At 43.5% G+C, this 26,448-nt stretch overlaps 1 protein-coding gene across 3 annotated transcripts; it reads left to right on the forward strand.

Moving 5' to 3' along the window:
• Positions 1 to 10,457: 10,457 nt before the first annotated feature.
• Positions 10,458 to 25,970, forward strand: LOC310810092 (uncharacterized protein). 3 transcript variants are annotated; one of them, XM_083677717.1, is made up of 19 exons: positions 10,458 to 10,558; positions 10,659 to 10,691; positions 11,013 to 11,063; positions 11,469 to 11,516; positions 11,954 to 12,001; positions 12,502 to 12,558; positions 20,792 to 20,851; positions 20,995 to 21,042; positions 21,229 to 21,372; positions 21,855 to 21,914; positions 22,220 to 22,258; positions 22,551 to 22,595; positions 23,209 to 23,253; positions 24,036 to 24,188; positions 24,481 to 24,531; positions 24,686 to 24,748; positions 25,007 to 25,081; positions 25,513 to 25,554; positions 25,931 to 25,970. In XM_083677717.1, the coding sequence occupies exons 1-16, from the start codon at positions 10,529 to 10,531 to the stop codon at positions 24,728 to 24,730; spliced, it is 957 nt and encodes a 318-aa protein (XP_083533843.1). In that variant the 5' UTR covers positions 10,458 to 10,528; the 3' UTR covers positions 24,731 to 24,748; positions 25,007 to 25,081; positions 25,513 to 25,554; positions 25,931 to 25,970. The 3 variants fall into 3 exon arrangements, with proteins under 3 accessions (XP_083533843.1, XP_083533844.1, XP_083533845.1); XM_083677718.1 differs by lacking the exon at positions 24,481 to 24,531; XM_083677719.1 differs by lacking the exons at positions 11,469 to 11,516; positions 11,954 to 12,001; positions 12,502 to 12,558.
• The last annotated feature ends 478 nt before the right edge of the window (positions 25,971 to 26,448 follow it).

Consider the following 26,448-nt stretch of genomic DNA (forward strand, 5'->3'; position numbering starts at 1 on the left):
ACTAGCAACAGAGTTGCATATCCAAACATTACAACATGGTCCTTCAAAACATAGTATACTGAGCATTTGATTGGGGCGCCTCATACAGCTAATCCGTCAAAAGCAGTGTCTCTTTTTTATATGGCCCTGAACTAAACTCAAGCATTTTTCTGCATCATTGTCTTGGATGACACAAGACCATTTGTCTTTTTACCTAATGTGTGGTGTGTAGCAAACGGGTTGAGAGTGTACAAATCAGGATCTGATAGAATAGAACATTTATATAAGTTGCAACAAGAGCTTTTTTCCTGCATCCATAGTGTTAAAAGTGTTAAAGTTTTGAATATTTCTCTAGCCTGTCTAGTCTGGCTGTCGTTTAGTAGGAAGAGGGAAAAGCTGTGAAAGAGGAAGATAAAGTGGCTCTGTACAGACACACCTGAATGTGAAATTCTAGGCAAGTGGGGATTGCAAACAGAAAAGACAAGGTAGATATACTGCTGTAGATGTGGCGATAGAGAGGTAAGGAGAGAATAAATGCTGAGAAGGAAAGGACAGGTATACTCAGGCGAGTGAGACAGGCAGTAGAGGGGTATGTGGAGATGATGATGCAAAGGGGTGAGAGTAAGGATGTTAGGGTTGGGCAATATCCAGATTTTCATATATATTTTCATATTAACTTCTTGGCAAAATACCCTAGTATACAGTAATAGCCCGGTATCAGTGATTTTTTTTTGTTACTAACACAATTTTCACAGGTCTGGCCATTCTTTTACTCCCTTCTCTGAGTGGTCAGGTCAAATTATTTTTTGTTATTGTTTGTGTTGTTTATTATTATTTTACTTGCAATTTTCCTTCATTTCTTCTCCTCTGTGGCCACCGTAGCTAGTAAAAAAAAAAAAACCTCAACATTGATAATCGATTGAAAAACAAAATGACTATCTAGCCCTGAATTACAGTGGCCATGTCCTGTTTTTTTCCTGTGGTTGCCAGAAAAGACTTCAACGTGACCCTGGTTGCCAGAAAAGACTTGATACTATGATCTTAGGTCTCTCAGAACAACATCAAAATGTGGTGACGTTTTTCCATGACCTGATAATCAGTGATTTGAAAGCATCACTGATAGTGTAGGTAGTACAGTACTACAATTACTACAATATGAACAGTAGTCCCCAAAATATTCAGATTTAGTAACAAAAAGAAATGTAGTTCTTACGGTATTGAAAGTCATTTCGAAATACCCCGGTATACAGTATTATCGGACACCAGCCCAACCCTAGAGGATGTTCAGGAGAAGGTCGAGGAGAAGTAGAATAGATGGTCTGGACAGCACAGGACACAGTGGACAGTTCAATGGACATTTCAATGGACAGTTCAATAGACAGTTCAATGGACATTAAAAGCTCTCACTGTCGACAATCAGTCTATATGACAGTCAGACTCACAGCATGTTGGGTAAGAAGATCAAAGGAGACTCTCGCCTCATCAATCAGGGGGTTCAGAGCTGTAATGATGCTCTCCTTATCGAAAGGCCCATAAGTCATCGCCCTTAACAATCCTGCATTCAGTTCTAATGCAAGACACAAGGAATGGATGAAGCGCTCAGTTGACTTAAAAGGGTGTAAGGAGCTACTATAAAAGCATAGTCTGAGGGATGTAATGTGTGTCTCTCCTTCTCTGTCTTTTTATGTGCCTATGCTTGAAAGGGACCCTGTCTGTCTGTTTTTTGGGGGATAACCTTGGCTGTAGACACTTGAACAAACCTTTAATACTGAGAATCCACCATCAATATTGTCACTGTCTGACTCAGTCAGCAGGGGACTTGGAGGGGAGGGGGGAGAACAGTGCGAGGGCTGACATTACTTTACAATGGAATCTTCCATAAGCAGTCTCTTGAGTCAACAGGCCACATGGAAATGGAGGCGTTTGTGGATAGAAAGGCACTTTAGTGTCTATTGTCAGATCATTGTTTTTACCTTATGCAAATCAGATTATATTCATTGTGGCCTGATGAAGCAAGTAAATCAAATAATTTTGCACTTAACCCTCTAGCCCCCAATAGAATTCTATAATGCTGCTGTAGATGACTGAGAATTCCAAGTTAAATGTTCATTTTATCACATATTCTAAACAAACGGGTATAGCTATAAAACAAAGGAAAATTGACCATTACAAGTTTGTTTAGTTTTAAAGACCACAACTTCCTCTTTAATATGACACCAAGTCCATGGCAGAATTATATATATTTATTTATATATATATTATATTTAGAAAGTGAGCCTTCTAAGCAAAACATATTTCAAATCACGCACATATAAATATAATTTGAGTGAACCTCTCAGTCAAACTATACGGAGAGAATCGCGCCAACTCGAGATGATGGATCTCATATGCGAGCCTGATTGCAGTGCTCTGCGCTCCCAAAAACAGCGCTCCCTTTTCGGCGATGATGACAAGACAGGTTTTGCTATCGATAGCAAAGTTGAAAGTCGTCCGTCCCAAAACATCAAATCACACAGTACAAAGTGTACCAGTGTGCTAGATTTAAATTGTTAATGGTAATATGTAGGCCTACAGTAAGCTAGGGCTCAGTTATTTCAACCAGTGGTTGTGGAATTCTACCACATTTGAACAGGGAATAATGGCTGTGCAGAGGCTAAGAAGTGTCATTAATCATTAGATGATCTTTGGATAACAACCCATTACTGTAAGATTGATTGTCTCAATATGCCAGCGGGTTCAGTGAGCCTCAGTAATCGTTCTACTGATGGTCCAGTGTTAATGGACCTCACCATTGCTTCTTGCCTGACCTATGGGGCAGGACATTGTACATCTCTGGACTGGGCCACACTCTTGGCCATTCTCTCTCACTGGGATGTTGGCCAGAGCAACAGGGATGTTGGCAGGCCGTCCTGTCTGTATGTGGCCGTCTCCCTCTCTTTCACTCTCTTTCATCAATCAGGATTCCATAGAACTGTTCAAACAGCCCAACCCTCAGTGTCCTCAGAGGAGAGGTCATTCTGGGTAATGGTGGAGCTCCTGTTAGATGAAAATATGATGGTTTTATCATAGAGCAGTAATACTCAATCCTGGTCCTGGAGAGCCGCAGTGGGTTCAAATTAGCCACAGATTGTCCCAACCTAGTGCTATCACACCTGACTGAACTAATCAACTGATCTTCAAGACCATGATTAGCTTAATCAGGTGTGTCCCTGCTGAGCTAGGACAAAATGACCAGTTTCATAGAGACTCTTCCTATTCTGATTACCTGACTGCAGTCCATTCCTTCTGACCAACCTCTGTCCATGATGAGCCTTGTGTGTTCTTGACGACCCTAGTTGTGTGACTTCTGTTTGTATTGAGACCATAGCTTCCACAGCATGTCTCCATGCTTTTACTGTTGTTAAGGCTTCTTCTGTATTCATTACTAATGCAGCTATTGATTTGCCCTGCAGCTGGTGACTGTTTGAGTTGTCCATCAGCGAGTGGGTATCAGACATGTTACAGCATAATTTAGCCTGTAGTTTGCAGACCGGAGCAGTGCTTTATTGTAAACAGATCTGACATCATACACCCCCCACCACCCCTTGAGTCGTAACTATTGTTAGCTCAGCCGGATCATTTGTCCTGCCCATTACACCTGCTGCTCAGCAAGAAATAGAGAGAGAGAGAGAGAGAGAGAGAGAGAAATGAGCATGTATTACAGTTGTTGAGTCTAAACTATTGTTAGCTCAGCCAGACCCTTTGCCCATTACACCTGCTGCTGAGAGAGAGAGAGAGAGAGAGAGAGAGAGAGAGAAAGAGAGGTGAGCATGTGTTTCATGTTTTTCTGTGGTTCTTTGTGTTCTAACCCCATTTTGGATATGCTACACAGAGCTGAACACTAATATTGAGACCCCCCCAGCTGTGGCCAGAGCAACTTACGAGTTTGAAACAGTGTGAGACTCGAAGAGCATGAAACCAGCAATAACACACTGCTGTGGGTGGTAGGCTACGACATGCAACTGAAGACATGGGCCTACATGTTATGTCACAGTGCAGCACCATAACATATTTCTCTGAGTTTCTTGTTCAGAATTAATATTTGAAGAGTTAGTAAGAGGATATTACGTTATTAGGAGTGGGGCAGCCAGTGTAGATGGCCTCTGTAGAAGGCACAGGCTCCTCACACACACACACACACACACACACACACACACACACACACACACACACACACACACACACACACACACACACACACACACACACAGCAGTTGGGCATGGGGGACTTTCAGAGAGAAGGAATTTGCTGGTGATTATTTATCTTTGCCACACTGCCACACTGTCGGTGTGCCTTGGGACACCCTGTCTCTGACAGTATCTCTGTGTGTGTGTGTGTGTGTGTGTGTGTGTGTGTGTGTGTGTGTGTGTGTGTGTGTGTGTGTGTGTGTGTGTGTGTCTGTGTGTGTGTCTGTGTGTGAGGAACCTGTGCCTTCTACAGAGGTCATCTACACTGCGTGTGGCCAGAGATCGTTTTAGCAGATAGAACCAGGCCTACCTGTTCAGCTGCCACCTGACAGAATATGAAGACTCAATAGTATTTAGTGTTTTTTCTGTCTCTGTTCCAGTCTCATTTGTATGTTCAGTGAGGCAAAGTGTTTTTAGTTTTACTGACCACACAGACATTGCTGTCCAGATGTCTGTCCACACATTGCAGCCCCTGTTCTCACTTCCTCTGAGTCAATGAGCCAACACTGTCTGTTCCACCTCTCTCTTTCTCCCTCTACCTCTTTCTTCTCTCTGAAAATAATCTTCTCATCAATGCATTCTGTTGTCATTCATTGTCCAATGAGCACACAGTAGAAGTAGTCTTGGTTATTGTCTTGAAAAAAGTGGACGTGACAAAAAAAACCGTTCTGAGGTGAAACGCGGATGAGTTATGACGAAGACCTGTTTTTGATTCTCAGCACCACAATAAAAGACAATGTCTTTTAGATACTGTGTTGTTGACTAAATCGGGCACTGAGCACACAGTTTGGGTGTCAGTACATCGCAATATTGTGTCATTTTGATTTCATTGTATTCTACTCTCTTGGTGGTTTAAGTGAACAGGTGGTCATATTGGCAGCAGCACTCATCCTGCAGGAAGTGAAGCAGACAGTGGATCCTGTGGGAGTCGATGGATGAATCTCAAATAAGGGACCACAGTGTTATGGTCCAATGCCTCTTTTTTATGGGCTTAGCTGAAAAACGAACAGCAGTTGTTGTTACAAAGAGCCCAATGAGTTTAGACAGGCTATTTTGAAGGAACATGATCATAACGGGCCACTTTAGAAAAATCATGGAAATATCCTCAAAATAAGGGTTTTAATAGGGGAGGCGGCTATGAGGAATATTTCAAACTGGTTGACCATATTAAACATTTATACTAGTGTGTTTTTCACTCAGTCGTACAGTACTTGGCAGAGAAACTACTCTATGAAATGACGTCATATTTATCCGCCAATTTACAGTGCTTTTTTTTCTCCCCAGGGTTGTTTGTGTAAATGTTGGACATTCTGTTTGCTTGTTCTCATTCTTTTCCCTCTCTTATTTTTTAGGAGGCATAACGTCACGCCTGTTTAGCAAAAACAAGACCTTCATTAATTATCACTTGAACCCTGTGGTTTTGTTTGGAACACAAAGAGCAAGTTCAGTTGGTTCCACCTGTGAAAGCTCCTTTAACAGTTTTCTCTCAGTCTGCCATGACTTCTCCATCCATTTCAGACCTGTCAGTGGATTTCTGAGTATAGGGATTGTGTGTTGTTGTGTATGAGTGTGTATATGTTCTGCAAATGTGTGTGGTGTGCTCAAAGTGTGTGTGTGTGTCTGTGTGTGTGTGTGTGCGTGTGTCGGTGTGTGTGTATACAGTACGTGCGCACGCCGTGTATGTGCGTGCGTGCATGCAAGTGTGTGTGTGTTTGTGTGTGTGTGTGTGTGTGTCTATGGTGTGTATCCTTCCCCCCTCATCCCCAGCCTTCTCTCTGTAAACAGCGCAGTAAGTGGTGAAGACGTCAGACAAGACACACTGAGTGTGTTTGCTCAGGGAAGCATCTTCATCGCTTTTCCCTCTGACAAGAATTTCCTTTCCAGCCCTCAGTCTCCTTCAGTCTCTTTTTTCTTTCTCTTTGTCTGTCTGTGTCCATCTATGTCTCCATCTATGCCACTGTGACCTAATGCAGTACTGGCGTGACCGTGTGGCTCTGAGGCTAGGGTGGGGTGGGGGGGGGGGGCAAGATGAGGACCTGGAGGGGTCATCTAGCAAGAAAGGGGCACTAATGGTCAGGATTACTAATGGTCAGGATTACTAATGGTCAGGATGTGAGTGGAGGAGAAAGGGGGAGGAGGGGAGGGGGGAGGGTGGGCTGGTTGAATACAGGGGAGAACTGTGGAGGGACTAAGGCAAAGTGTAGTATGTCGTTTTGGACAGGGAATTCTCATCACTCACACACATCACATTGCAGTGTTAATATCCCGGCACAGACAGCCCGCCCCTTGATCACCTGCCTGGTGTGTGTGTGTGTGTGTGTGTTTGTGTGTGTGGCTGTCTGCCTGGCCTTGCCCAGAGAAAGGAGGGTGTTGGGGCAGGTGCTTGGGTGCGGTGACGCCCAGTTGCAGGGTAGAGGGCAGGGCTGGTCAGGGGGTGTGTGTCAGAGTGAGAATCATATAAAAGACGTGGTCAAACACTGGGGCTGTCTAGTTGTGCTGTGCCCCTGTCCAGTCGGCCAGTCTCACCTCTCTCCTTGTCTGTGTGTCTGTCTTCCTCTCTCCCGGACCAGGTATCTTCCATCATGCTGGTACGAGCGCTCCTTCAGACCTCACTGGTCCTGTGGCTGGCACAGCAGACCCTGCAAGGAGGTAAGACAGACATAGGGTTGTGTGACTGTGTGACTGTGTGTGTGTGTGTGTGTGTGTGTGTGTGTGAGAGTGAGGAAGAGGGAAGAAGGAAAATGTACAGTATCTGGGGAGGATAATGGGCAGAGGGATGTGAGAAAACATGAGAGGGTGTTATTGAGGAAGTTATTGTCTGATGGATGGAGGTCGCAGGTGGGAGCAGAGAGAGAAGACAGTAGGTAACAGTGGAAGGCCCTGTCGGGCCCAAATTTGTGGAAAAAATAACAGGAACATTAGTCTAATAAAGAGCGTTGACCGAAGACCTGTTTATTAGGGATAAAATAAGAGAAGGAAGACACCAAGTCAAGTGAGTGCCACTTCAGTTGTGCCTTCTTCAAGCCGCCAGAAGAGACACATTAGAAAAAAGACAGAAATAGGAATTTCCTTCTCAATGAAAAATAATTGATTACATAACATCATATCTGACAGAGTATTATGTTTAAAGAGAATTGTTAGCTGCACTATTAGAGTTATAAAATCATGTACTGCAGATGTCAGCAGTGCACAGCACTGCTTGAGAACAACTCAAGTAGCCACTATTATCTTTATTATGGTGAACATCTCCTGTATCAGATGGAAGAGATGAGTTCTATTTAAACTTTAAAGTTGACTTCAGTATTGAGCCTGTTCATAATTTATTTATGTGTTATCAGGAAAAAAAATAATCTTGTTGAACAATGGATTTGCTTGTTTGTTAACATTGTTGTTTTATTGTTATTTCATAACTGGACTTTGTTGACTTGACTATGCATGGATATTAATAACACATATCATGTAAAATATTAATCAGGTATATTAATTTGTATTGTGCTGTTGCCGAAGGAAAACCACACGCTCATACTTTCCCTGTACACCAAGGGAGGCTGGTGGAGGTAGACATCGGAGGACAGGCTCATTGTAATGCATGGAACGGAATGAGGAATGGTAACAAACACACGTTTTTGATACGATTCCATATTCCATTCCATGCATTACCACAAGCCCGTCTTCTGATTTCTACCTCCACTAGCCTCCCCTGCTGTATATTAATCTCCTTGTAAGACTTGAATCTGTATTCCATAAAGACCACAGAGGGAACAGAGGATATAATTAGGTGCAGTAATAATACAAGCACTTAACTCACTGTACAAGTTGATAAGAATTCTCTGGGTGTAGTTTATCTAATCTGACAGGTGTAAACTCTTGTTCACTGAGCATATAACCATAGAGGAATTGATGGCAGGTACAAAACTAAAACTCATTTATCCAAACAAAAAGATAGTCAAGACTTCAGAAAGCTGTAGTGAACATGTGATATTATACAATTTAGAGGTTTTGTAAGCATGTAATGATTTTGCTGTTTTTTGGGGGGAACATTGAACATTTTCTTTCTCAATTACACATATAATATTGACCATAAAGGTCCTATGCAATTATTAATATCGTATTGTCTCTCATTATATAATGTTTTATTTAAATGTTTCTACTTTGATCTCCTGGTAACATGCGTACGTTGTTCTCTCTTTGTATCTGTATACAGCATTGAGTGACAGAGACAATCGAGCAACATGTCTAAGCAATTAAAAAACATCTTGAACATCAAGCTCAGATATTTGAGCAACTTCTCTGAAATATTGTCAGCTGACATTAAGGTGTCAAATATCCGATGACGGTGTCAGATCAAGTAAAAAAAAAAGACGTGTCTTAGATCTCAGTCAAATACATCTGCTCCAAGTCAGGTGATCTTGCCAAATGACTGTAGTTTATATCATCCGATTGCTTTGAATCAAAGCATGGAAGATGGCAGCGGCAGTCAAAATTTGACGACCCGCTGTGAGAGGAGACTTTACAACTTGCACACAGTCTCTCCATTTTGTCTCTCTCCGCTCCATCAATGGAGGTCTGTGTCTCTCTCCTCCTCCTGCCCAGTTAGAGCTGAGTCTGCATGGGAGGGTGGTGAGATGTGCACCACTCATCGCTTTGACGTCATGTCATATTTAATCAGCTGTAAAGATTGCAAATGCTGACCTCACAAATGTTAGTATTTGCTTACAGGACGTGGTGAAAGCTCTAATCACTGTATGCCACAGCATACTTCAATATGGCCTCTTATTTCTCATCCACACAAGCGTAATAAATGGACACTGTAATGATTTGCGATGCTGATTTTTATCTCTCAGGAGTGAAACCTCAAAGTGGAGGGATGGGGAGAATGATGCCAGGCCGGGGTAAGTGCAAACCTTTTAGCTTCACTAGGTCTTCCACATGCCACCTTGTGTGTGTGTGTGTGTGTGTGTGTGTGTGTGTGTGTGTGTGTGTGTGTGTGTGTGTGTGTGTGTGTGTGTGTGTGTGTGGCATGGGGAAAAAGTGGAGGCATGCAGAGAATGATGCCAGGCAGGAGTAAGTGCAAACCTTTTAGGTCTTCCACATGCCTGTGTGTGTGTGTGTGTGTGTGTGTGTGTGTGTGTGTGTGTGTGTGTGTGTGTGTGTGTTTGTGATAGAAGCCTTTGGTTTTTATCTCTTATTCTCTGTCTCTCTCTCTCCCTCAGGTGCTGGTCTGGGTGCAGGCCAGGGAATGGGAGGAGGAAAACCTGGAGGTCAGTGGTTGTGAACTTTCACATCTCAGCTCTGACATATCTTATTGCTTGAGGTTTCATTGCTTTTGCCTTTGGCCTGCCATTGCTTTAGAAGTGATGCAATTAAATCCAGGACAAATCTGGACTCATGCCCATTTGACTCAATAGACTAATTAGGAACTGATTGTATATGTTGTAGTTTTTATCACAATTTCTCAATAGATGATATGCTTTGCCTTGTTCATGTCTCTTATCTTTGAGGTCTTTCTTTGTTGTACCTCAGGCGTTGGATCTTTGGGGATGCAGGGAGGCCGTGGTTATGGAGCCAAGCCTGCCAAGACTGGAGGTGCTGGGGGTAAGTAAAAGAAAAGACAGACTTTGCAGAAGTTGATCTTCCATCCGTCTGTTCCTTATGGTCTCTCTAATTTGATCCCAGGTGGACGCTATCCCGGGCCTCAGCTGGGAGTCGGTGAGTTGCTTTATGACATCATCCTCATAAGTCTGAACACATAGTTGAAGTTCTCTATGATAAACGCTCTTGGTTTGTTTGCTTTCTGCTTGTGTATCAGTATGTGACGTGTGTCCATCTGTGTCTGTCTGCCTGTCTGTCCTCCAGGGGGATACAGAGGACCAGGGGGTAGAGGCGTGAGGCCAGGATATGGAGGCCAGGGAGGCTATGGTGGTGGTAATTACTTTTAGATCATGGAGCACTTGTGAAACTCACCCTTTGACTATTGCTTGCAAGACAAAATATCTTTAGCGACACTACTATTCCATGATGTCTTCAACGACTGTGACAAATGAATAAATGGATTATAACTTGAATATTATGTTGAATACTGATTTTGATTTTATGTTGGTCATTACACAATAAAAAAATACATAAGTAAAGATTTCCAAACGTAATATTGTAGACACTATGGAACAGTTACACATGTAACTGAATAGATCCAATGTCTCACCTTCTTTGTTCCTCGCCGTTCGTCTGATTCTAGGTGCCAGTCTTGGAACAGGGCTGGGAGCAGGGACTGGAGCAGGACTGGGATTGGGAGTGGGACTGGGGAATGGACTGGGAGTAGGCTATGGCTCACAGGGGGGAAAACAGCGCGGAGGTAAGTGGGACCCACAGGGGAGGAGATATTCTTGATCTTTTCCGAATTTGCATTAATCATGTTCAGCAAAGTCATGAGTCTGTTTGTCTGTGTTTGTCAGGATATGGAGGTAATGGGTATGGCACACAGCCAGGTAGGTGTTTGTTTTGTTGTCTGTATTTGTTTGTTCTGACTAGAGTACACAATATTCCACTTGGTTATGTTCGTCTTTCCATGTATTTGTTTGTCATATTTAATCACAGCATAGATAAACTTTGTCATTGTCTATGAGTGTGGTTATGGCAGGAGCAGATTGGTTCTCATCTAATAAATCACAATGTAACCTTGCAATAACAAAAACCCCGCTAGTGATTTAAGCTCTCTGTTTAGTGATTAGATGTCACTGCTTTGATTTAAAGACATGTGTCTGTATGTCGCACATGTCCTTTGACCTTGCTTCTGGTTTTGTTGCTAGGCTACGGGAATGGAGCGGGCGGGAGATACCCTGGAGCTGGAGCAGTACCAGGTAAGCAGCCAATCATAGCTGGCTGTAACCCCTGACCTCAGGCCGATATTCTATAAACACAAGGGTCATTTCTCTCATAGCTTTCACCTCGAGTCAACTGACAAACATGTCAATGTTTTGACATTCTTCATCGACCCTAGCTGTGGGTGTGCAGTAGTGTGTGTAAAGAGACAACCCGATCAACGGTGATTTACATACATCACCCTAATTTCAAAAATTGTCTCTGAAATACTGAACCTTAGCCAGCCAAGCATTTGTCAACCATGAACAACAAGTCCCTGTGTCGCACAACTTAAAGGTGTTGATACTGTTTGTCACAGTAACACTAGAGACCAACCAGCCCTGTACCCTCCTACACTGCAGTAGGTTGACTCCAGTGACAGTACCCCTCTTTGCCACTATCAGGTGCTGGTGGAGCTGGGTATGCCCCTCAATCTAAGGGACCAAAACCGGGTAAAACTGCCAATGCTGTTGTGTCCCTCAATGTTGTCAATGTCTATGTTTGTTTGTCATTATCCATGTTTGTCCATTTGTGGCTTTGTGTCGGTACTATGTTAATTGCCTCCTTCAGTTGCTTTGTGTAGTGAGTGTATCCGCTGATGGTTTGCTCATTTGCATGGAAGGGTGTCTTGTCTATTTACCATTAACTGTTTTCTTTATTAGTGGGGACCATAACATTGGTGTGTGAGAGCGGGTGTGCACATGCATGTGTGTGTGTGTGTGTGTGTGTGTGTGTGTGTGTGTGTGTGTGTGTGTGTGTGTGTGTGTGTGTGTGTTTCTGTTTCTGTGTGAGGGTCTGCATGAATCCTCCTTGAGTCTTATAAAGGCATGGATTAATCAGAGAGTTTCGTAGCCAGGTTGAGTAACTACTGTAGTATTGTGGTCTGCAGGGTATGGGGCAGGCGCTGGAGGCAATGGACAGGGTGCCAGACCCAATGGTAAACCTCTGCTACCCTGTTTGTGTGTTTGTGTGTTTGTGTGCCCCTCCTTCTCTCTGTCTTTGTGCCAGTTTATACAGCATCAACTTGCATGTTGCATGCAGAGACATTATGTCACACAAACCATGATATTGATCTATGGACATTCACATACAGTATATATGGTGGTATAATTTGCAGTCATTGTGTGTGTGTGTGTGTGTGTGTGTGTGTGTGTGACATGTGTAGGTCACATGTGTAGATCACAGTCCTGGTCTTTGCTTTTAACTTCATATCAATTGATTATATTTTCTTTAACAGCATGTGTTTGTTAGCTCTGGATCATTCAGAATCATCAATCAACACATATTAAAAAGCATAAATTAACCGCAATGATGAATTAGATTTCACATTTTCATTTAGAATGACAGTTCATCCATTGTGGGGCCCTGTTTCCACTGGTTGCTCTATAGGTCAGTGGTGGGTAGCATGTGTTGAATAACCAGTGTTGTGGTCTCCAGGTTATGGTCCAGGAGCTGGAGTGCCCACTGGACAGGGTGCTAAACCATCCAAAGCGGGTAAACCCCTCTTTTCTTGTTTTTGTATCATTTTTTTAAAATTTTTATTTATTATATGTTTAATTTTGAGTTTTATTCATGCTATATATGGTGGCCTTTTCCTTCTTTACTGATAACGTTACTGATAACTTGCAAAGCACCATACGGTAACTCAATAGCTATGTGGTTTCAAGGTTTCACTGCAGGAACGGCACGCTTATGCAATAAGGTCTGAAGAGTTGGGTAAAGATATGTGGGTGTTTGGAGAGTTCTATGAATGTTCTGTGGATGTGTCACTAAAGGTCCTTTGTGCTCGTCCTTCATGAGCTCTGTGTTGATTCGTCAGTGGTGTCTTTGTCCTTTGTGTTTCTCTGTAACTCACTGTCCATCAGTTATGTAGCTGTGCCACACACTGATGTTGACTGATTGAATTGTGTGTCTTTGTCCTGGGGTGTCTCATGGACACTTGTGTTTGTGTGTGCCATTTCCTAATGGCAGTGTCTTGTGAAGTATGTGTTCTCAGTGTGGGCGTTTTTTTTGTTAGTGGATGTCCTCTGTGACTGTGATTGTGTTTTTATGTCAGTCTGTTTTGCGTCTGTTGCTGCGCCTGTGGCGGTTTTCGTTGTGTTTTGTGTGTTGTTTGTTGTAGTCTGTGTCGTTACATGGTTGATGATGATACCCTTTAACCAAAGGCCATTTTCAGCTCATGATGAACATTGTTGTTCATCCTGTTGGTGTTGTGTGTCAGTGTCCAGTAACGTGGTCCTGTTTGTAGTCTGTAATATTTTGGTGATTAAATACTTACAGTACAATGTTTTCTGCCCCTAGCCACTAAGGTGTGCTATATGTACAAAACCAAAATCGAGTCCAGGTCCCCTAGAATTCAGTAGTGCATGGTGATAATCTTTTCTCCGCCAGGTGTGTCTGCGGGAGGTTTAGGAGGGCCTGGAAAGGGCGATAAGGGTCAAGGTGCCCAGGTACAAGATTTAACAGGAGCCAGAACCCAAGGACCTGCAACGCCTCTTGAAAAAGGAGTCAAAAGTCTGGGACCTGCATTACCATGTATGAAGGGGCCCAAAAGCCTTGGTCCTGCTGCTCCTCAACCACAGCCGGGCAAAGGCCTTGGACCTGCGACTCCACTCGGAAAAGAAGCCAAAAACCTGGGTCCTGTGGTACCACAGACACAGGGGGCTACACGCCTGGGACCTCAGGTGCCTTTTGTGAAAGGCCCCACTGTTCCACAAGCACAGGGAGCCAAAAGCTATGGAGCTGCAGTGTCAAATGGGAAGGGTCTTGGGCCTGTTGCACCAGAAGGACAGGCAACTAAAAGCTATGTCCCTGTAGGACAGGGGGCTCAAAGCCTTGGACCTCAGGTGCCTGTTGGGAAAGAGGCCAAATATCTTGGCCCTGCAGCCCCACAAGCAAAGGGAACCAAGAGCTATGGGCCTGTGATACCATATGGACAGGGAGCCAAAAGTCTTGATCCTGTTGCTACAGAAGGACAGGTGACTAAAGGCTATGTCCCTGTAGGACAAGGTGCAAAAAGCCAGCCAGACCTCACAGGGTCCCAAAGTCTGGGTCCCACGGTGCTCGATGGGACAGTAAACAAGGGTAAAGTGTTCATTTCTTGATATTCGTGTTTTTATCTGTGTTTATGTGTTCGTTATCTTTTTATCGGTGACATGTTGACTGTGTTGTCTGAGTTTGTGGCTCACTCTAGAGACTTGTCTTCTGTTGTTCTCTATTAGTCATCCCATTGTTAGTCAACAACTGGGATGCAGACCATTTCTCTCTTGTTTGTGAAGGTTTCCCTCAGACTGTGTGTGAATTTAATTGTTTGCCCTTCTACTTTCTCTGTTTGTGAGTGACCTCATGTCTTGGTGTGTGCATAGTAACCTCTTTACAGTATATGCATATCAGCATCTATACTGGACCTGTCTGAGGTTGCTTATGCATGTTATATCTGTTATCTATATCATGTTATATCTGTTATCTATATCATGTTATATATATCTATATCATGTTATATATATCTATATCATGTTATATCTATGTTTTGTGTTCAGTGTCTCAGTCAATCTCTTTCCATATTAGCAATGTTTATATGTGCTTATTGAGTGTGTTGAATTCAACCTCCATTTAGATTGAAATGAGAGAAGTATACAGTATTCCAGTCATCCTTTGTCTACCTTACACAAGATGAAACACAGTCAATACTGTGGTAGATGCACAAACGATAATGTAATGGTGTGACGTTCAAAACTGAGAGCAAACCCAGAACTTTGGTAAGTGTAGGTCTAATATTAAGTTCTTTGTCCTTTGCAGCGCGATTTGCTGGCATGAATTTGTCAACCCTCCTCTTAATTAAACTAGAATAAGATTTCATTCATTGTTAAAAGGTTTTATCTAAGCAACCTTACAGTGCCGTTAACATTTTACTTGACTTCTTAGTTGCATGTTTTGACATCTGTAGGTGTAGGAGTGAGAGTGTGTTATGTGTGATTGACCTCTTGGTTGTCAATGATGTTTAGGTAATGGTGATGGTGCAGGCGTGCCTATTGAACAGGCTGCTAAAGGCAATGGTAAACTGTCACACCACCTTGTTTTTGCCTGTTGTCTTGTTTGTAGCCCTGTGTATGTATGTATGAATGTATGTACTGTATGTGTCTGTGTCTGTGCCTTGGTGTCTGTACTGCACTACTGCGTCTATAGCATTGTGCCAGTGATGGCTTAATTCACTCAAAACTCTGACTCACAAGCTAATTGGAGTTTCCATCCCCTGACTCTGACAAGGTCTATAAATAGAGTTCAGCTGCACCTAGAGTTCAGCTAGTGATTAGAGTGTGGGTCACAGTTTAAAAGCTTACACCTCTTGATGCATGCTGATGGAGTCAATGTGCCATGTCATTGTGCTCAGTGCAGGACACCTGAGCACACAAGCAGATGCACCATTCCTGACTTCACTGTACGACTCCACATCTGCATTAGTCACAGTGCTAGCGTGTCTTAGACAGCATGCTTATGACTTGCTGATTGTGCAGTGTGCAGACTATGGCCTCTGTCAATATGTTGGTCTTCTTAACCCTATGTTGGGGCTTTGCTAATTGAGTTCAGTTTTTTTCCGTAACTAATTCATGAGTTATTATTGATCGGGTCTCCAGGATATGGCCTAGGAGCTGGTGTGTAGAGACGATGTATAGATCACTGATCTGTTCCTGTCTATATTTCGGTTTTAATTGCTTTTCTCATCAGGGTTTTAGTCGATATGTATTCAGCCTTTGATGGTAGATGTAGTGTATTTTGACTGTAGTAGTTATGTAGGTAGTGTTGAGTAATCACTGTTGTGGTCTCCAGGATATGGCCCAGGAGCTGGTGTGCCCAATGGACAGGGTGCTAAAGGCAATGGTAAATCTCCACTACCCTGTCTGTGTGTCTTTCAAAGAGCAGAAAGATATGCTATTATGGTTAATATTTGTGAATCAGATCGGGACGTTGAGTTACAGTGTTTAGTAACAGCTATTATGGTCTCTGTGGTCTCCAGGATATGGCCCAGGAGCTGGTGTGCCCAATGGACAGGGTGCTAAAAGCAATGGTAATCCCATACCCTGTCTGTTAATAAGCTGCATACACTATTGCATGTTGAATAACACTGGCCTTATTATGACAAATATCATGCTATTAAATGCTATGATCAGCTAGTGCATCGCTACGATCTATTGGGAATATCAGTGTACATATGTATGATATTTACAGAGATTTTATCTTATTTTATGGGTCTGTGAAGTTGACTAACCAGTGTTGTGGTCTCCAGGATATGGTCCAGGAGCTGGAGTTCCCTCAGGTGCTAAAAGCAATGGTAAAACTCCACTACCCTGTCTGTGTGTCCTTGTCTGTCTTTGTCTGTCTGTCTACTTACAAATGTAGGTTGAGCTTTATGCTGCATGCTGTTTAATGATATGACAAACTATCTGAAACAGTGAGATTGGTTAGCACTTGTTACATATTTGTGCATGTCTGTAAACGTGTTAATTGGAATGAGCATGTTGAGGTCTCGGACAGATCCACTGTGACAGATCCACTGTGACAGATCCACTGTGACAGATCCACTGTGCTCAGACAAGTGTGACATGACTAGATATTGATTCTGCTCTGGTCTGTTGTTGATGGGTGAGTTGTTGTGGTTTTCCAGGATATGGTCCAGGAGCTGGAGTTCCCTCAGGTGCTAAAAGCAATGGTAAACCGCTTCTACCCTGTCTGAGGGTCACAGTCTATCTCTGTCTCTCCAAGTATGTCTCTATCATTGTGTTTAAGACAAGCTACGGAGCCTTAAGATGAGATCTATAGAGCTAGCTTCTACTGAGACACCAGTGTTTAGTAACTGCTATTGTGGTCTCCAGGGTATGGTCCAGGAGCTGGAGTGCCCAATGGACAAGGTGCTAAAAATGGTAAACCTTAAACCACTAATATATACGGTGTGCTGGATGCTGGGTATTGCCACTATGACACAAAGTACTGTAGTTCTTTGTCAGTTTCACAGTAAAGAACATATTGGCAGTAACAGTTTGCAACACTCACAATAACAAGCCATCAAGACTTGTTGGATCCCTATTGCCTGTTATATTGGAGAAAGTGGAACAAAGCCATTGGTAGATCCTTTTGAATAGTATTGAGCAGGTAGCGTTAGTGTAAGTAATTACCAACCAGGCTAATCACTGTTGTGGTCTCCAGGGTATGGTCCAGGAGCTGGAGGTCCTAATGGTCAGGGAGCCAAAGGCAATGGTAAACCTTTGATACTCTGTCTCTGTGTCTGTCCCAATGACTTGTACACACTCTATAAGATGTATAGATCAGTGATCTGTTCCTGTCTATATTTCGGTTTTGTTAGGGTTAGGGTTAGGTTAGGCTTTTCTCATCACGGTTTTAGTCAATCTGCATTCAGTACTGCATGGTGGCTCACATTGTATTAACTGCAATTTGTTGATAAAGGCCTTTGATGGTGGATGTAGTGTATTATGACTTTAGTAGTTATGTAGGTAGTGTTGAGTAATCACTGTTGTGGTCTTCAGGATATGGCCCAGGAGCTGGTGTGCCCAATGGACAGGGTGCTAAAGGCAATGGTAAACCTCCACTACCCTGTCTGTGTGTCTGTCAAAGAACAGAACGATATGCTATTATGGTTAATATTTGTGAATCAGAACGGGACGTTGAGTTACAGTGTTTAGTAACAGCTATTATGGTCTCTGTGGTCTCCAGGATATGGCCCAGGAGCTGGTGTGCCCAATGGACAGGGTGCTAAAGGCAATGGTAATCCTCCACTACCATGTCTGTCTGTCCTCATCTGTCTCAGAATCTGTTTGTCTGTCTACTTCAACATTCAGGTTAAGCTTTACTGTATGTTGCATGCTGTTGATGACATGATGACCAACTGCCTAAAACACTGAGGTCGGTTGGGGCTTGTGAAATATTTCTACATGTCTGTAACATGTTAATATGGAATGAGCATGTTGAGGTCTTGAACAGATCCACTGTGCTCAGGCAAGTGTGATATGCAAATATCTACCACTAGATTTTGATTCTGCTCTGTTGTTGATGGGTGAGTTGTTGATGGGTGAGTTGTTGTGGTTTTCCAGGATATGGTCCAGGAGCTGGAGTTCCCTCAGGTGCTAAAAGCAATGGTAAACCTCTGCTACCCTGTCTGAGTGTCACTGTCTGTGTGTCTATCTACAGTGTATTGAAGATGGGCTCTGTATGTGTGTTGCATGCTGTGTGGCACTACTCTTCACAAATATATGTGGTGATGAACTCCTGAATGTTAGTGGGTCAGCATTTATGTTACATTTGCATGGATCCAGAGGTGCATGTTTCATGTTTGGGCAGATGTTTTGACCCATTGCTAATAACCAGTGTTGTAGTAACAGCTATTATGGTCTTTATGGTCTTCAGGATATGGTCCAGAATCTGGGGTGCCGGCTGGTGCTAAAAATGGTAAAACTCTGCTACTGCACTCTTGGGTTGTTTCTCTCATTAGTGTGAATTCCCACACCACTTTTCAGTTAAGAATATATTTGCATGGATCCCTTGTAACACTCATTGGATGCCTGGAACTGTTAAGCTGGAGAGGGTAGAGCAGAGTCTTTGACAGATCCATGTGAATAGTATTGAGAAGGCAGCATATGTCATTAACTCAGCTAATCCCTGTTGTGGCCTCCAGGGTATGGTCCAGGAGCTGGTGTGCCCAATGGTCAAGGAGCCAAAGGCAATGGTAAACCTCTGATACCATGTCTGTGTGTCTTCGTCTGTCTCTGTGCGTCTATTTGTCTGTCTGGTTGAGTGTTAAGTTGCATGCTGTTTGAATAATGCCATTACGACAAACTAGTCTGATGGGTGAGTTGTTGTGGTTTTCCAGGATATGGTCCAGGAGCTGGTGTGCCCAATGGTCAAGGAGCCAAAGGCAATGGTAAACCTCTGATACCATGTCTGTGTGTCTGTCTGGCTTAGTGCATCTGTTCTTGTCTGTTAAATTTGTATGTCCAAGTAAAATATTTGTCATGCTTGTAACATGTTGGAATGAGCGTTTACTAAGACTTGGAAAAATCCACTGTGCCAGGGCAGGTGTGAATTCACACTGTGAAACTACTGTTAATATAAGTCTGTTGTTGACCGATGTGAAGTAAGAATTGTTGTTGGTTTCCAGGATATGGTCCAGGAGAGCCTTCAGGTGCTAAAAGCAATGGTAAACATCTCCTAGCCTCCCTGTTTCTGTGTTTGAGTCTGTGTCTGTTGAGCTCAGATTCTCCATCTGCATGGTGCATGATGTGTGGTTTCCCATCTTCATATTGGGTTATGGACTCCTAAACAAGCATTTGTGATATATTTAAGCATGGCTGACCCAGTATTTAGTTGTGGGCTGGGGCCCAATGCAAATAATGGTAAACTTCTGTTACTCAGTGGTTGTTTCTATTTCTATTTCTCTCTATTGGTTACCCTCTGTCATCAGTGTTAACCTGACATCAAGACTCATTGAATGCCCTTCACAGTGCCCTAACAGTTATACTGGAAAGCCTTAAAGCCTTTAAGAGATTTGACAAGTGTTGAGCAGGTACAGGCACAGCTACAGTCACAGATAGCATCAGATAATGGTTATGAAGGCTAATCCCTGTTGTGGTCTCCAGGGTATGGTCCAGGAGCTGGAGGTCCCAATGGTCAGGGAGCCAAAGGCAATGGTAAACCTCTGATACTATGTGTGTGTCTCTGTCCATGTCAAATCTGTTTGTTTGCCTTTGTCATCAGAGTTGAGACAATATGCCTTCAGCACTGCATGAGTACAGCTGATATCACTGGTTGTAAACTGTAACTTGTTGAAAGCCTTTAATGATAGATCCAGTGTATTTTGACTGTAGTAGTTGTGTAGGTAGTGTTGAGTAACCAGTGTTGTGGTCTCCAGGATATGGCCCAGGAGCTGGTGTGCCCAATGGCCAGGGTGCTAAAAACAATGGTAAACCTCTACTCTCCACCTGTGTGTGTCTTTGAGTCATATTGCATGGAGCATGTGTCATGGCAGGATATGATACTTCTATGTGTATCTGATGAATATACATTTTTGGTTTAGTAACCAGTGTTGTGGTCTCCAGGATATGGTCCAGGAGAGGGAGCACCCAATGGACAGGGTGCTAAAGCATCCAAAACTGGTAAACCTATACTATCTAGTGTGTGTCTGTGTGTCCTATCTCCAACTGCATGTGTCAATCACACGTTCGTAGAAATCACTTTGGTGCATTTCCACTCTCACTTTGCGTCTATCCATGGCAACCACTGCATGTCCAGGGTAATTATACCCTTTCTGTTGGCGATGCATTTGTCTTGTTTCCTTGGTGTTTTATATCTCTGTTTTTGCACTCTGTGAACAGTGTTTGACTCCCGGATGAATTACTCAGGGAAGGTTGACTTTGTTATCTGAGCTAAACAGTAGGTTTGGCTTCGGTTCACCATGGCTGGGTTTGCTATAAACACATTTGTCTGTCTGTTGCCACATTGATGTTGTGTGTCACTGTCCCTCACAGTGCTGTGTGATATGCATGGATGTTGTGCCCGATGGGCTATGAGCCAATAGCAGTATTGTGTGATGAGCACTCATGTTTTCCTCCACAGACTACAGGTCAATCACAGTGTTGTGTGATGAGTTCAGGGATGGTGTCCAACAGGCTCAGAGCCAATCACAAGGGTTTGTGCTGAGCTTTGTTGACTTATTCCACAGGCTATGGCGGTGGAGCAGGAAGCTATCCTGGAGCAGGACTTGGCAATGGCTATGGAGCAGGTAATGGGAGATATTATGAAATATGACATAACTTATGTCATATTTCATAATGTCTACATAACTTTGTACAGATGTATGATGAAAGATACAGCATATGCTACCACATTAGAATCTTTAAGACAATTTCAGTTAAATTGATTAAGGAGTGGGCTAGGGTGGATATCCCCAGGGTGGAGCAGGCAAATCTGCTGGTGAGGCTTTCACTTTATTAGAAAATCTGCCCCCTTCTCTATTTCTCTCTCTCTCTCTCTCTCTCTCTCTCTCTCTCTCTCTCTCTCTCTCTCTCTCTCTCTCTCTATCCACGTCTCTATCTCTCTCTGCCTTTCTCTCCAGCCTTTCCTTCAATCTCACCACTCTTGTTCACTCTTGTATCTCAGGTGCCAATCTGGGACAGGGGGGATACCCTCAGGGCGGATACCCCCAAGGCGGATACCCTCAGGGCGGATACCCACAGGGCGGAGCACCCCTGGGCAGAGTACCCCAGGGTGGATACCCCCAGGGTGGAGCAGGCAAAGCGACAGGTGAGACCTTTCAGATGTCGCCATATCATTCTCTTTCTCTCTTTCTTCCTCTCACTCTTTCCTTTATGGCATTTACTCTCTCTCTCCCTCTCCCACCTTTTCTCTCTATACTCCCTTTTACCCTCTCTCTCATTCTTCCTAGTTGTGTCTCTCCCTTTCCTTCAACTTGTGAGAATCCACACTATTATTTGAATTATACATTGTACTGCTTCTACAAACCACTCAGACTGTCTGCCCTCTTATCCCCATGTATCTGTCTGTCTCAATCTCTCTGTCTGCATGTGTTTGAACACATGTCGATCAACAGTCTTCTGTCTTCTTTTTTCCAATGTACAATGTAATATGTGTCTGTGTGTTACATTGTGTGGTGTTTGAGTGTGTGTGCTTGTGTTTATGTCATTACGATGTGTGTAGTCGGTGTGTAGCTTTGTGTCTGTGTGTGAGAGAGCCTGTTGTCTATCTTGTCTTTGGTGTCACCACAGGTTATGGTGACGGAGCTGGAGCTGGAGGATACCTGGGTGCTGGGGCAGGCTACGGAAATGGTAAGTCAGGAAGCTTCCGTCAGGTCAAATGCTGCAGACCTTGAAATACAACCCTATAGCCAAGGAACATTGTAGATTGAAGGACAGAACTAATGCCTTGGAAGTGAAATATGAGATCAGATAGATTCAGTATGTCTGGAATGACTGAGGATTAGCAGTGTTATACTCAGTGCTGCCTCGTCCAGAACTGAGTTACATCAAGGTTGTCCCTGATGGGAAGTGATCTTGAATGAGGATAGACAGATCCTCAGGGTCTTTATTTCCAAGAAGTGATCTTATCTTCAACCGCCTGTGTCCTTGTGCAGGTGGAGGACCAGCTGGAGGTGCCAAGGCAGTGCCTGCAGGTATTTCGGTGTCTCTTTTTGTGCATGTGCCTGTCCCCTTCTCTTTCTCTCTCTCTCTTTCTCTCTCTCTCTCTCTCTCTCTCTCTCTCTCTCTCTCTCTCTCTCTCTTAATCTTTCCATCCCTGTAGGTAAACAGTCACTCATCACAAAAATAAACACAGGTCCACAGTAGGGCCAAAAGAAATGAAAATCCTCATGCACAGTTATTGAGGTTGCTGGGCTGTGATATTTAGATTGAAATGACATGTGGACTTTCTTGTGAAGATTTAGATATTTCATCTTTTCTCTATAGGCTATGGCAATGGCTATGGTGCTGGTGGCAATGGTTATGGAGCTGGTAAGTTTCATCCCGTCTTGCCAACCAACTAGCCTGACCAACCAACCAACCAACCAACCAACTAACTCAGTCATATACACACATAGTTATAATTGATTGATGATTATAATAATGTTTTTTAGGGAATGGTTACCCAGTGTTAGCTGATGGTGCTGGGCTGGGAGGCAAAGCTGGGAAGGGCGGAGGTAATCATGCTAACCACTAGAAACGCTTAATAACTCAAGCAGGTACGGTAACAACTCTAGGAACTTTCTTAGTTAGTCAAGAGAGGTATTTTGAAAATGAATACAAACTGTGAAAGTCTGATTTGAAAGAGGTGAGTGGAAAGTGCAGTAGCCTATAATGTCAGCTGCTAGTGTCCATACTCATTACGCTTGCCTTAACTCATAACTTAATGTAATGTAACAGTTTTCCCTCTAGGTGCTGCAATTGCCCCCCATTTGTAAATGTTGATATACACTGACAATACTCAATATTCTCCTTCTTCATATACTGCCAAGCTTTCCAATACATCACATTATCTCATGACAGATCTCATGAATCACTTAAAGGATTAGCCTACTACTGTCTGACCACAAGGTTGACCTTTTTTTTTCTTCTTCTGATATTCTAGGCCTTGGTGCAGGAGGCTATGGTGCAAAGGGTCAGGGGAAATACGGTGAGAGAGTCAGGGATGCAAGAGGGGGGGGAACCAGCAGTTGATGACCTCTTCAAAAAGTTCCACTTGTGGAAAGATGGAGGACATTAAAGCAGGATGTACACATGGAAGGAGAATCACCCTAATTGATGTCTGTCAAAACATAGAAAAACATGCATGATACTGATGAATGTGATGAAATATTAATGTTGGTATACACTAAGAACAGTGTTATATCTTATCTCTCACCAAGACACTTCTTCTTACCAGCCAAACTGTTGATTCTGGTGCTACTATACCATACAGATACACATCAGGGGAGGCTGGTGGAAGTAGAAATCGGAGGATAGGCTCATTATAATGAACTCACGTGTTTGATACCATTCCTCATTCCATTCCATGCATTACAATGAGCCCGTCCTCCGATTTCTATCTCCCCCAGCCTCCGCTGATACACATTCTTGAGTGTTCTTGTATTATTCATGAGTTCATGTCAACCACACTCATGGGTACCTGGCCACACAGAGAACCACCTAAACAAACACCTCTGTTCCAAGAATTCCAGTACACTAGATTGATGTATGTTCAGCACCGGTGTCAGGACATCATTATATCTATATAAACCTTCACTCTGAATTCAAAATTAAGAAAGAAATTGAAATGAAGTGTCTAATCTTCATTGTGTTTCCTATTGACAACCCCACTCACATACAGTTTTACTTTCCTTCTGACCTCCTCTTCCTCACTGTGTGCGTCTAACCCGGGTCCCTCCTTCATGCAGTAACCTGTGTGTGTGTCTGTAGGGGGTGCTGGTGCTGGTCCTGCTGGTGCTCTGCCCTACGGGGGCCAGCCAGTGGTGCCGGCTGGGCTGGGGCCTGATGGGAAGTCGGGCGGGTACGGCGGAGGGCCCTACGGGGGTGCTCAGCCTATGGGGCTGGGGCCTGATACTGGCTTTGGTAAATACACACATAGAGAGAGAGGGGTGTACGCCAGAAAGAGAGAAAAGAGAGATAGAAGATATATAGACACGTAAGAAGAAAGGGCAATGTGGAAAGAATAGAGGTACGAGGATGGTGACGTCATAAAGAGAAGGTATAAATGAGTAAGGAACACTGGGGTGGTAAGAGAGAGAGAGTCTCCGTCACAAACTCAAGAAGAAAGCCAACAGTCATTGTCATGGTATCATTTTCATTCAGATTTGCCTGTTGCCATGGTGTCATTGTTGAGGCTCCTCCTGCTCTGTTTCAGGGGGACTGGGTGGAGGGATGGAGCCTGCAGGGGGTGCAGGTAGTAAATACGGTGAGCACTGATCACTTTGGCTGTCAGTCCTCCAATGACTAGTCAGGACCTAATTGTCCATGCATTAATAGGTCAGGTCTGTTGAGAGTGACAGGGAAAAAGAAAAGAAGAAGAAGAGCATTAATTCTGAAATTAACCCTTGCTATGTTCACAGGTGGTGGTGGAGTTGGTCAGCTTCCTTACAATGTCGCTCCAGTAATGCCTGCTGGACTTGACGGTAAGAATGTTGTGACCGTGTGTGTGTGTGTGTGTGTGTGTGTGTGTGTGTGTGTGTGTGTGTGTGTGTGTGTGTGTGTGTGTGTGAATACTGATGTAATGTTTACAGGATCAGGCTAACCTATTCATGTTAAACAGCTTCATTGATATGTGTTCATGAATCCTTGTGGGTATGCCAATTCACTAGAAGCATTATAATTATAATTTTGCTTGAATGGCTTGAAATTTGTCTAAATAAGCTTTGTAATCATTCACCCAGGTGATGGTGGCTACCCTTATGGTGCTCAACAACTTGGCCTGGGAGGAGGTGATGGCAAATCTGCTGGCAAATATGGTGAGATGAAACTTCTCTGTGTCTTAGAGAGAGACAAAGAGAGAGTGTGTTGTGTGTGTGTGTGTGTGTGTGTGTGTGTGTGTGTGTGTGTGTGTGTGTGTGAGTGGTGTATTCTTCTTTAAACCCGTCTTCCTTCTGCTGTCCTCTTGCTCCTGCTCTTACTGTCTCTCCAAGGGAACGGTGGGTTGGCTCAGGGTTCCCAGCCTTATGGTGGACTGGAGACTGGTGGTGTGAAACCTAATTGCAAAAATGGTACATGTCTTTCTGTACATGTCTGTCTGTCTATCTGTCTGTCTGTATAACTGTGTGTGTGCGCGTGTCATTGTGTGTTTGCTCATGTGCTGTATTGGTTATTATATGTGTGTGTATGTGTTTGACTATGTCTGTTGTGGCTCCTGCCATCTTCAAGTACTTGTCTTGCATCATTTTAGGAAACGGAGGGGGTTACATGAATGGAGGAGGTCAGCCAGCAGGTCATTAAACTCACCTACTCTCACATGCACGCACGCACGCACGCACGCACGCACGCACGCACGCACGCACGCACACACACACACACACACACACACACACACACACACACACACACACACACACACACACACACACACACACCTATAACACCCCTATATGGCTTGTCTTGAGGCAAATCTTGATGTGTTTTACTTACTTGCTTATGATGGGAATGCATGGATGTCTGTGAATGTCTAGGAAAATGGCTTGAATGTCTGTGTTTGTCTGTGGTACATGTTCTATGTGTGGCTTGTATATGTCTTGTGGGTCTTTTGATATAATTCCTGTGTGTGATACCTATTGTTATGACTCTTGTCTTGGCATGTGGCTGCTTAGGCTATGGTGGACAGCTTGGCACAGGTCAGGGTGCCTATGGTGAGTCATGAAGTAACACTCACTGATTGAACTTCCTGCTGTCACCTGTCAGTTCTAGCATGCTATGTGGCTAATTAAAACTATTGCGTTACTATGAGACATTATGTGATCCACATTATGCATTCCTGTCATCTTTCATTGATTTGATTGGTTGTGTCATTCTGGCAGATGTCTACTGAACTTACCAAACCTAAAGCAAAGGCCCTCCTACATGAAACATTCTGTCATGTCTTTGGTAATCGACCATTCTGTACCTCCTCCTGTACCTTCACATTTATTCTGTCTGACTGTGTGTCCCTTACTTCTACAGGAGGGAGAGATGGCAAATATGGTGGAGGACTCAATGGATTCCTTGGAAATGGATACAAAGGTGAGAAAGATGGGGTTGTTGCCTGGTGGTTTATTGTTTGTTCCCACTCATTGTTGCATGACTAAGCATGTGATCACGTAACCATAAAGGTCAGTTAGGCTTGTCTATG

This window comes from Argentina silus (assembly GCF_951799395.1).
Source record: "Argentina silus genome assembly, chromosome: 9".
Classification (NCBI taxonomy): domain Eukaryota; kingdom Metazoa; phylum Chordata; class Actinopteri; order Argentiniformes; family Argentinidae; genus Argentina; species Argentina silus.

Bases quoted from the DNA above. Each gene is read 5' to 3' on its own strand.
- LOC310810092 (XM_083677717.1), top strand. From the start codon at position 10,529: ATGGCTCACAGGGGGGAAAACAGCGCGGAG. The intron at 10,692-11,012 runs GTAGGTGTTTGT...TTTTGTTGCTAG, and splicing joins TGGGTATGGCACACAGCCAG to GCTACGGGAATGGAGCGGGC. The intron at 21,373-21,854 runs GTGAGACCTTTC...GTGTCACCACAG, and splicing joins TGGAGCAGGCAAAGCGACAG to GTTATGGTGACGGAGCTGGA.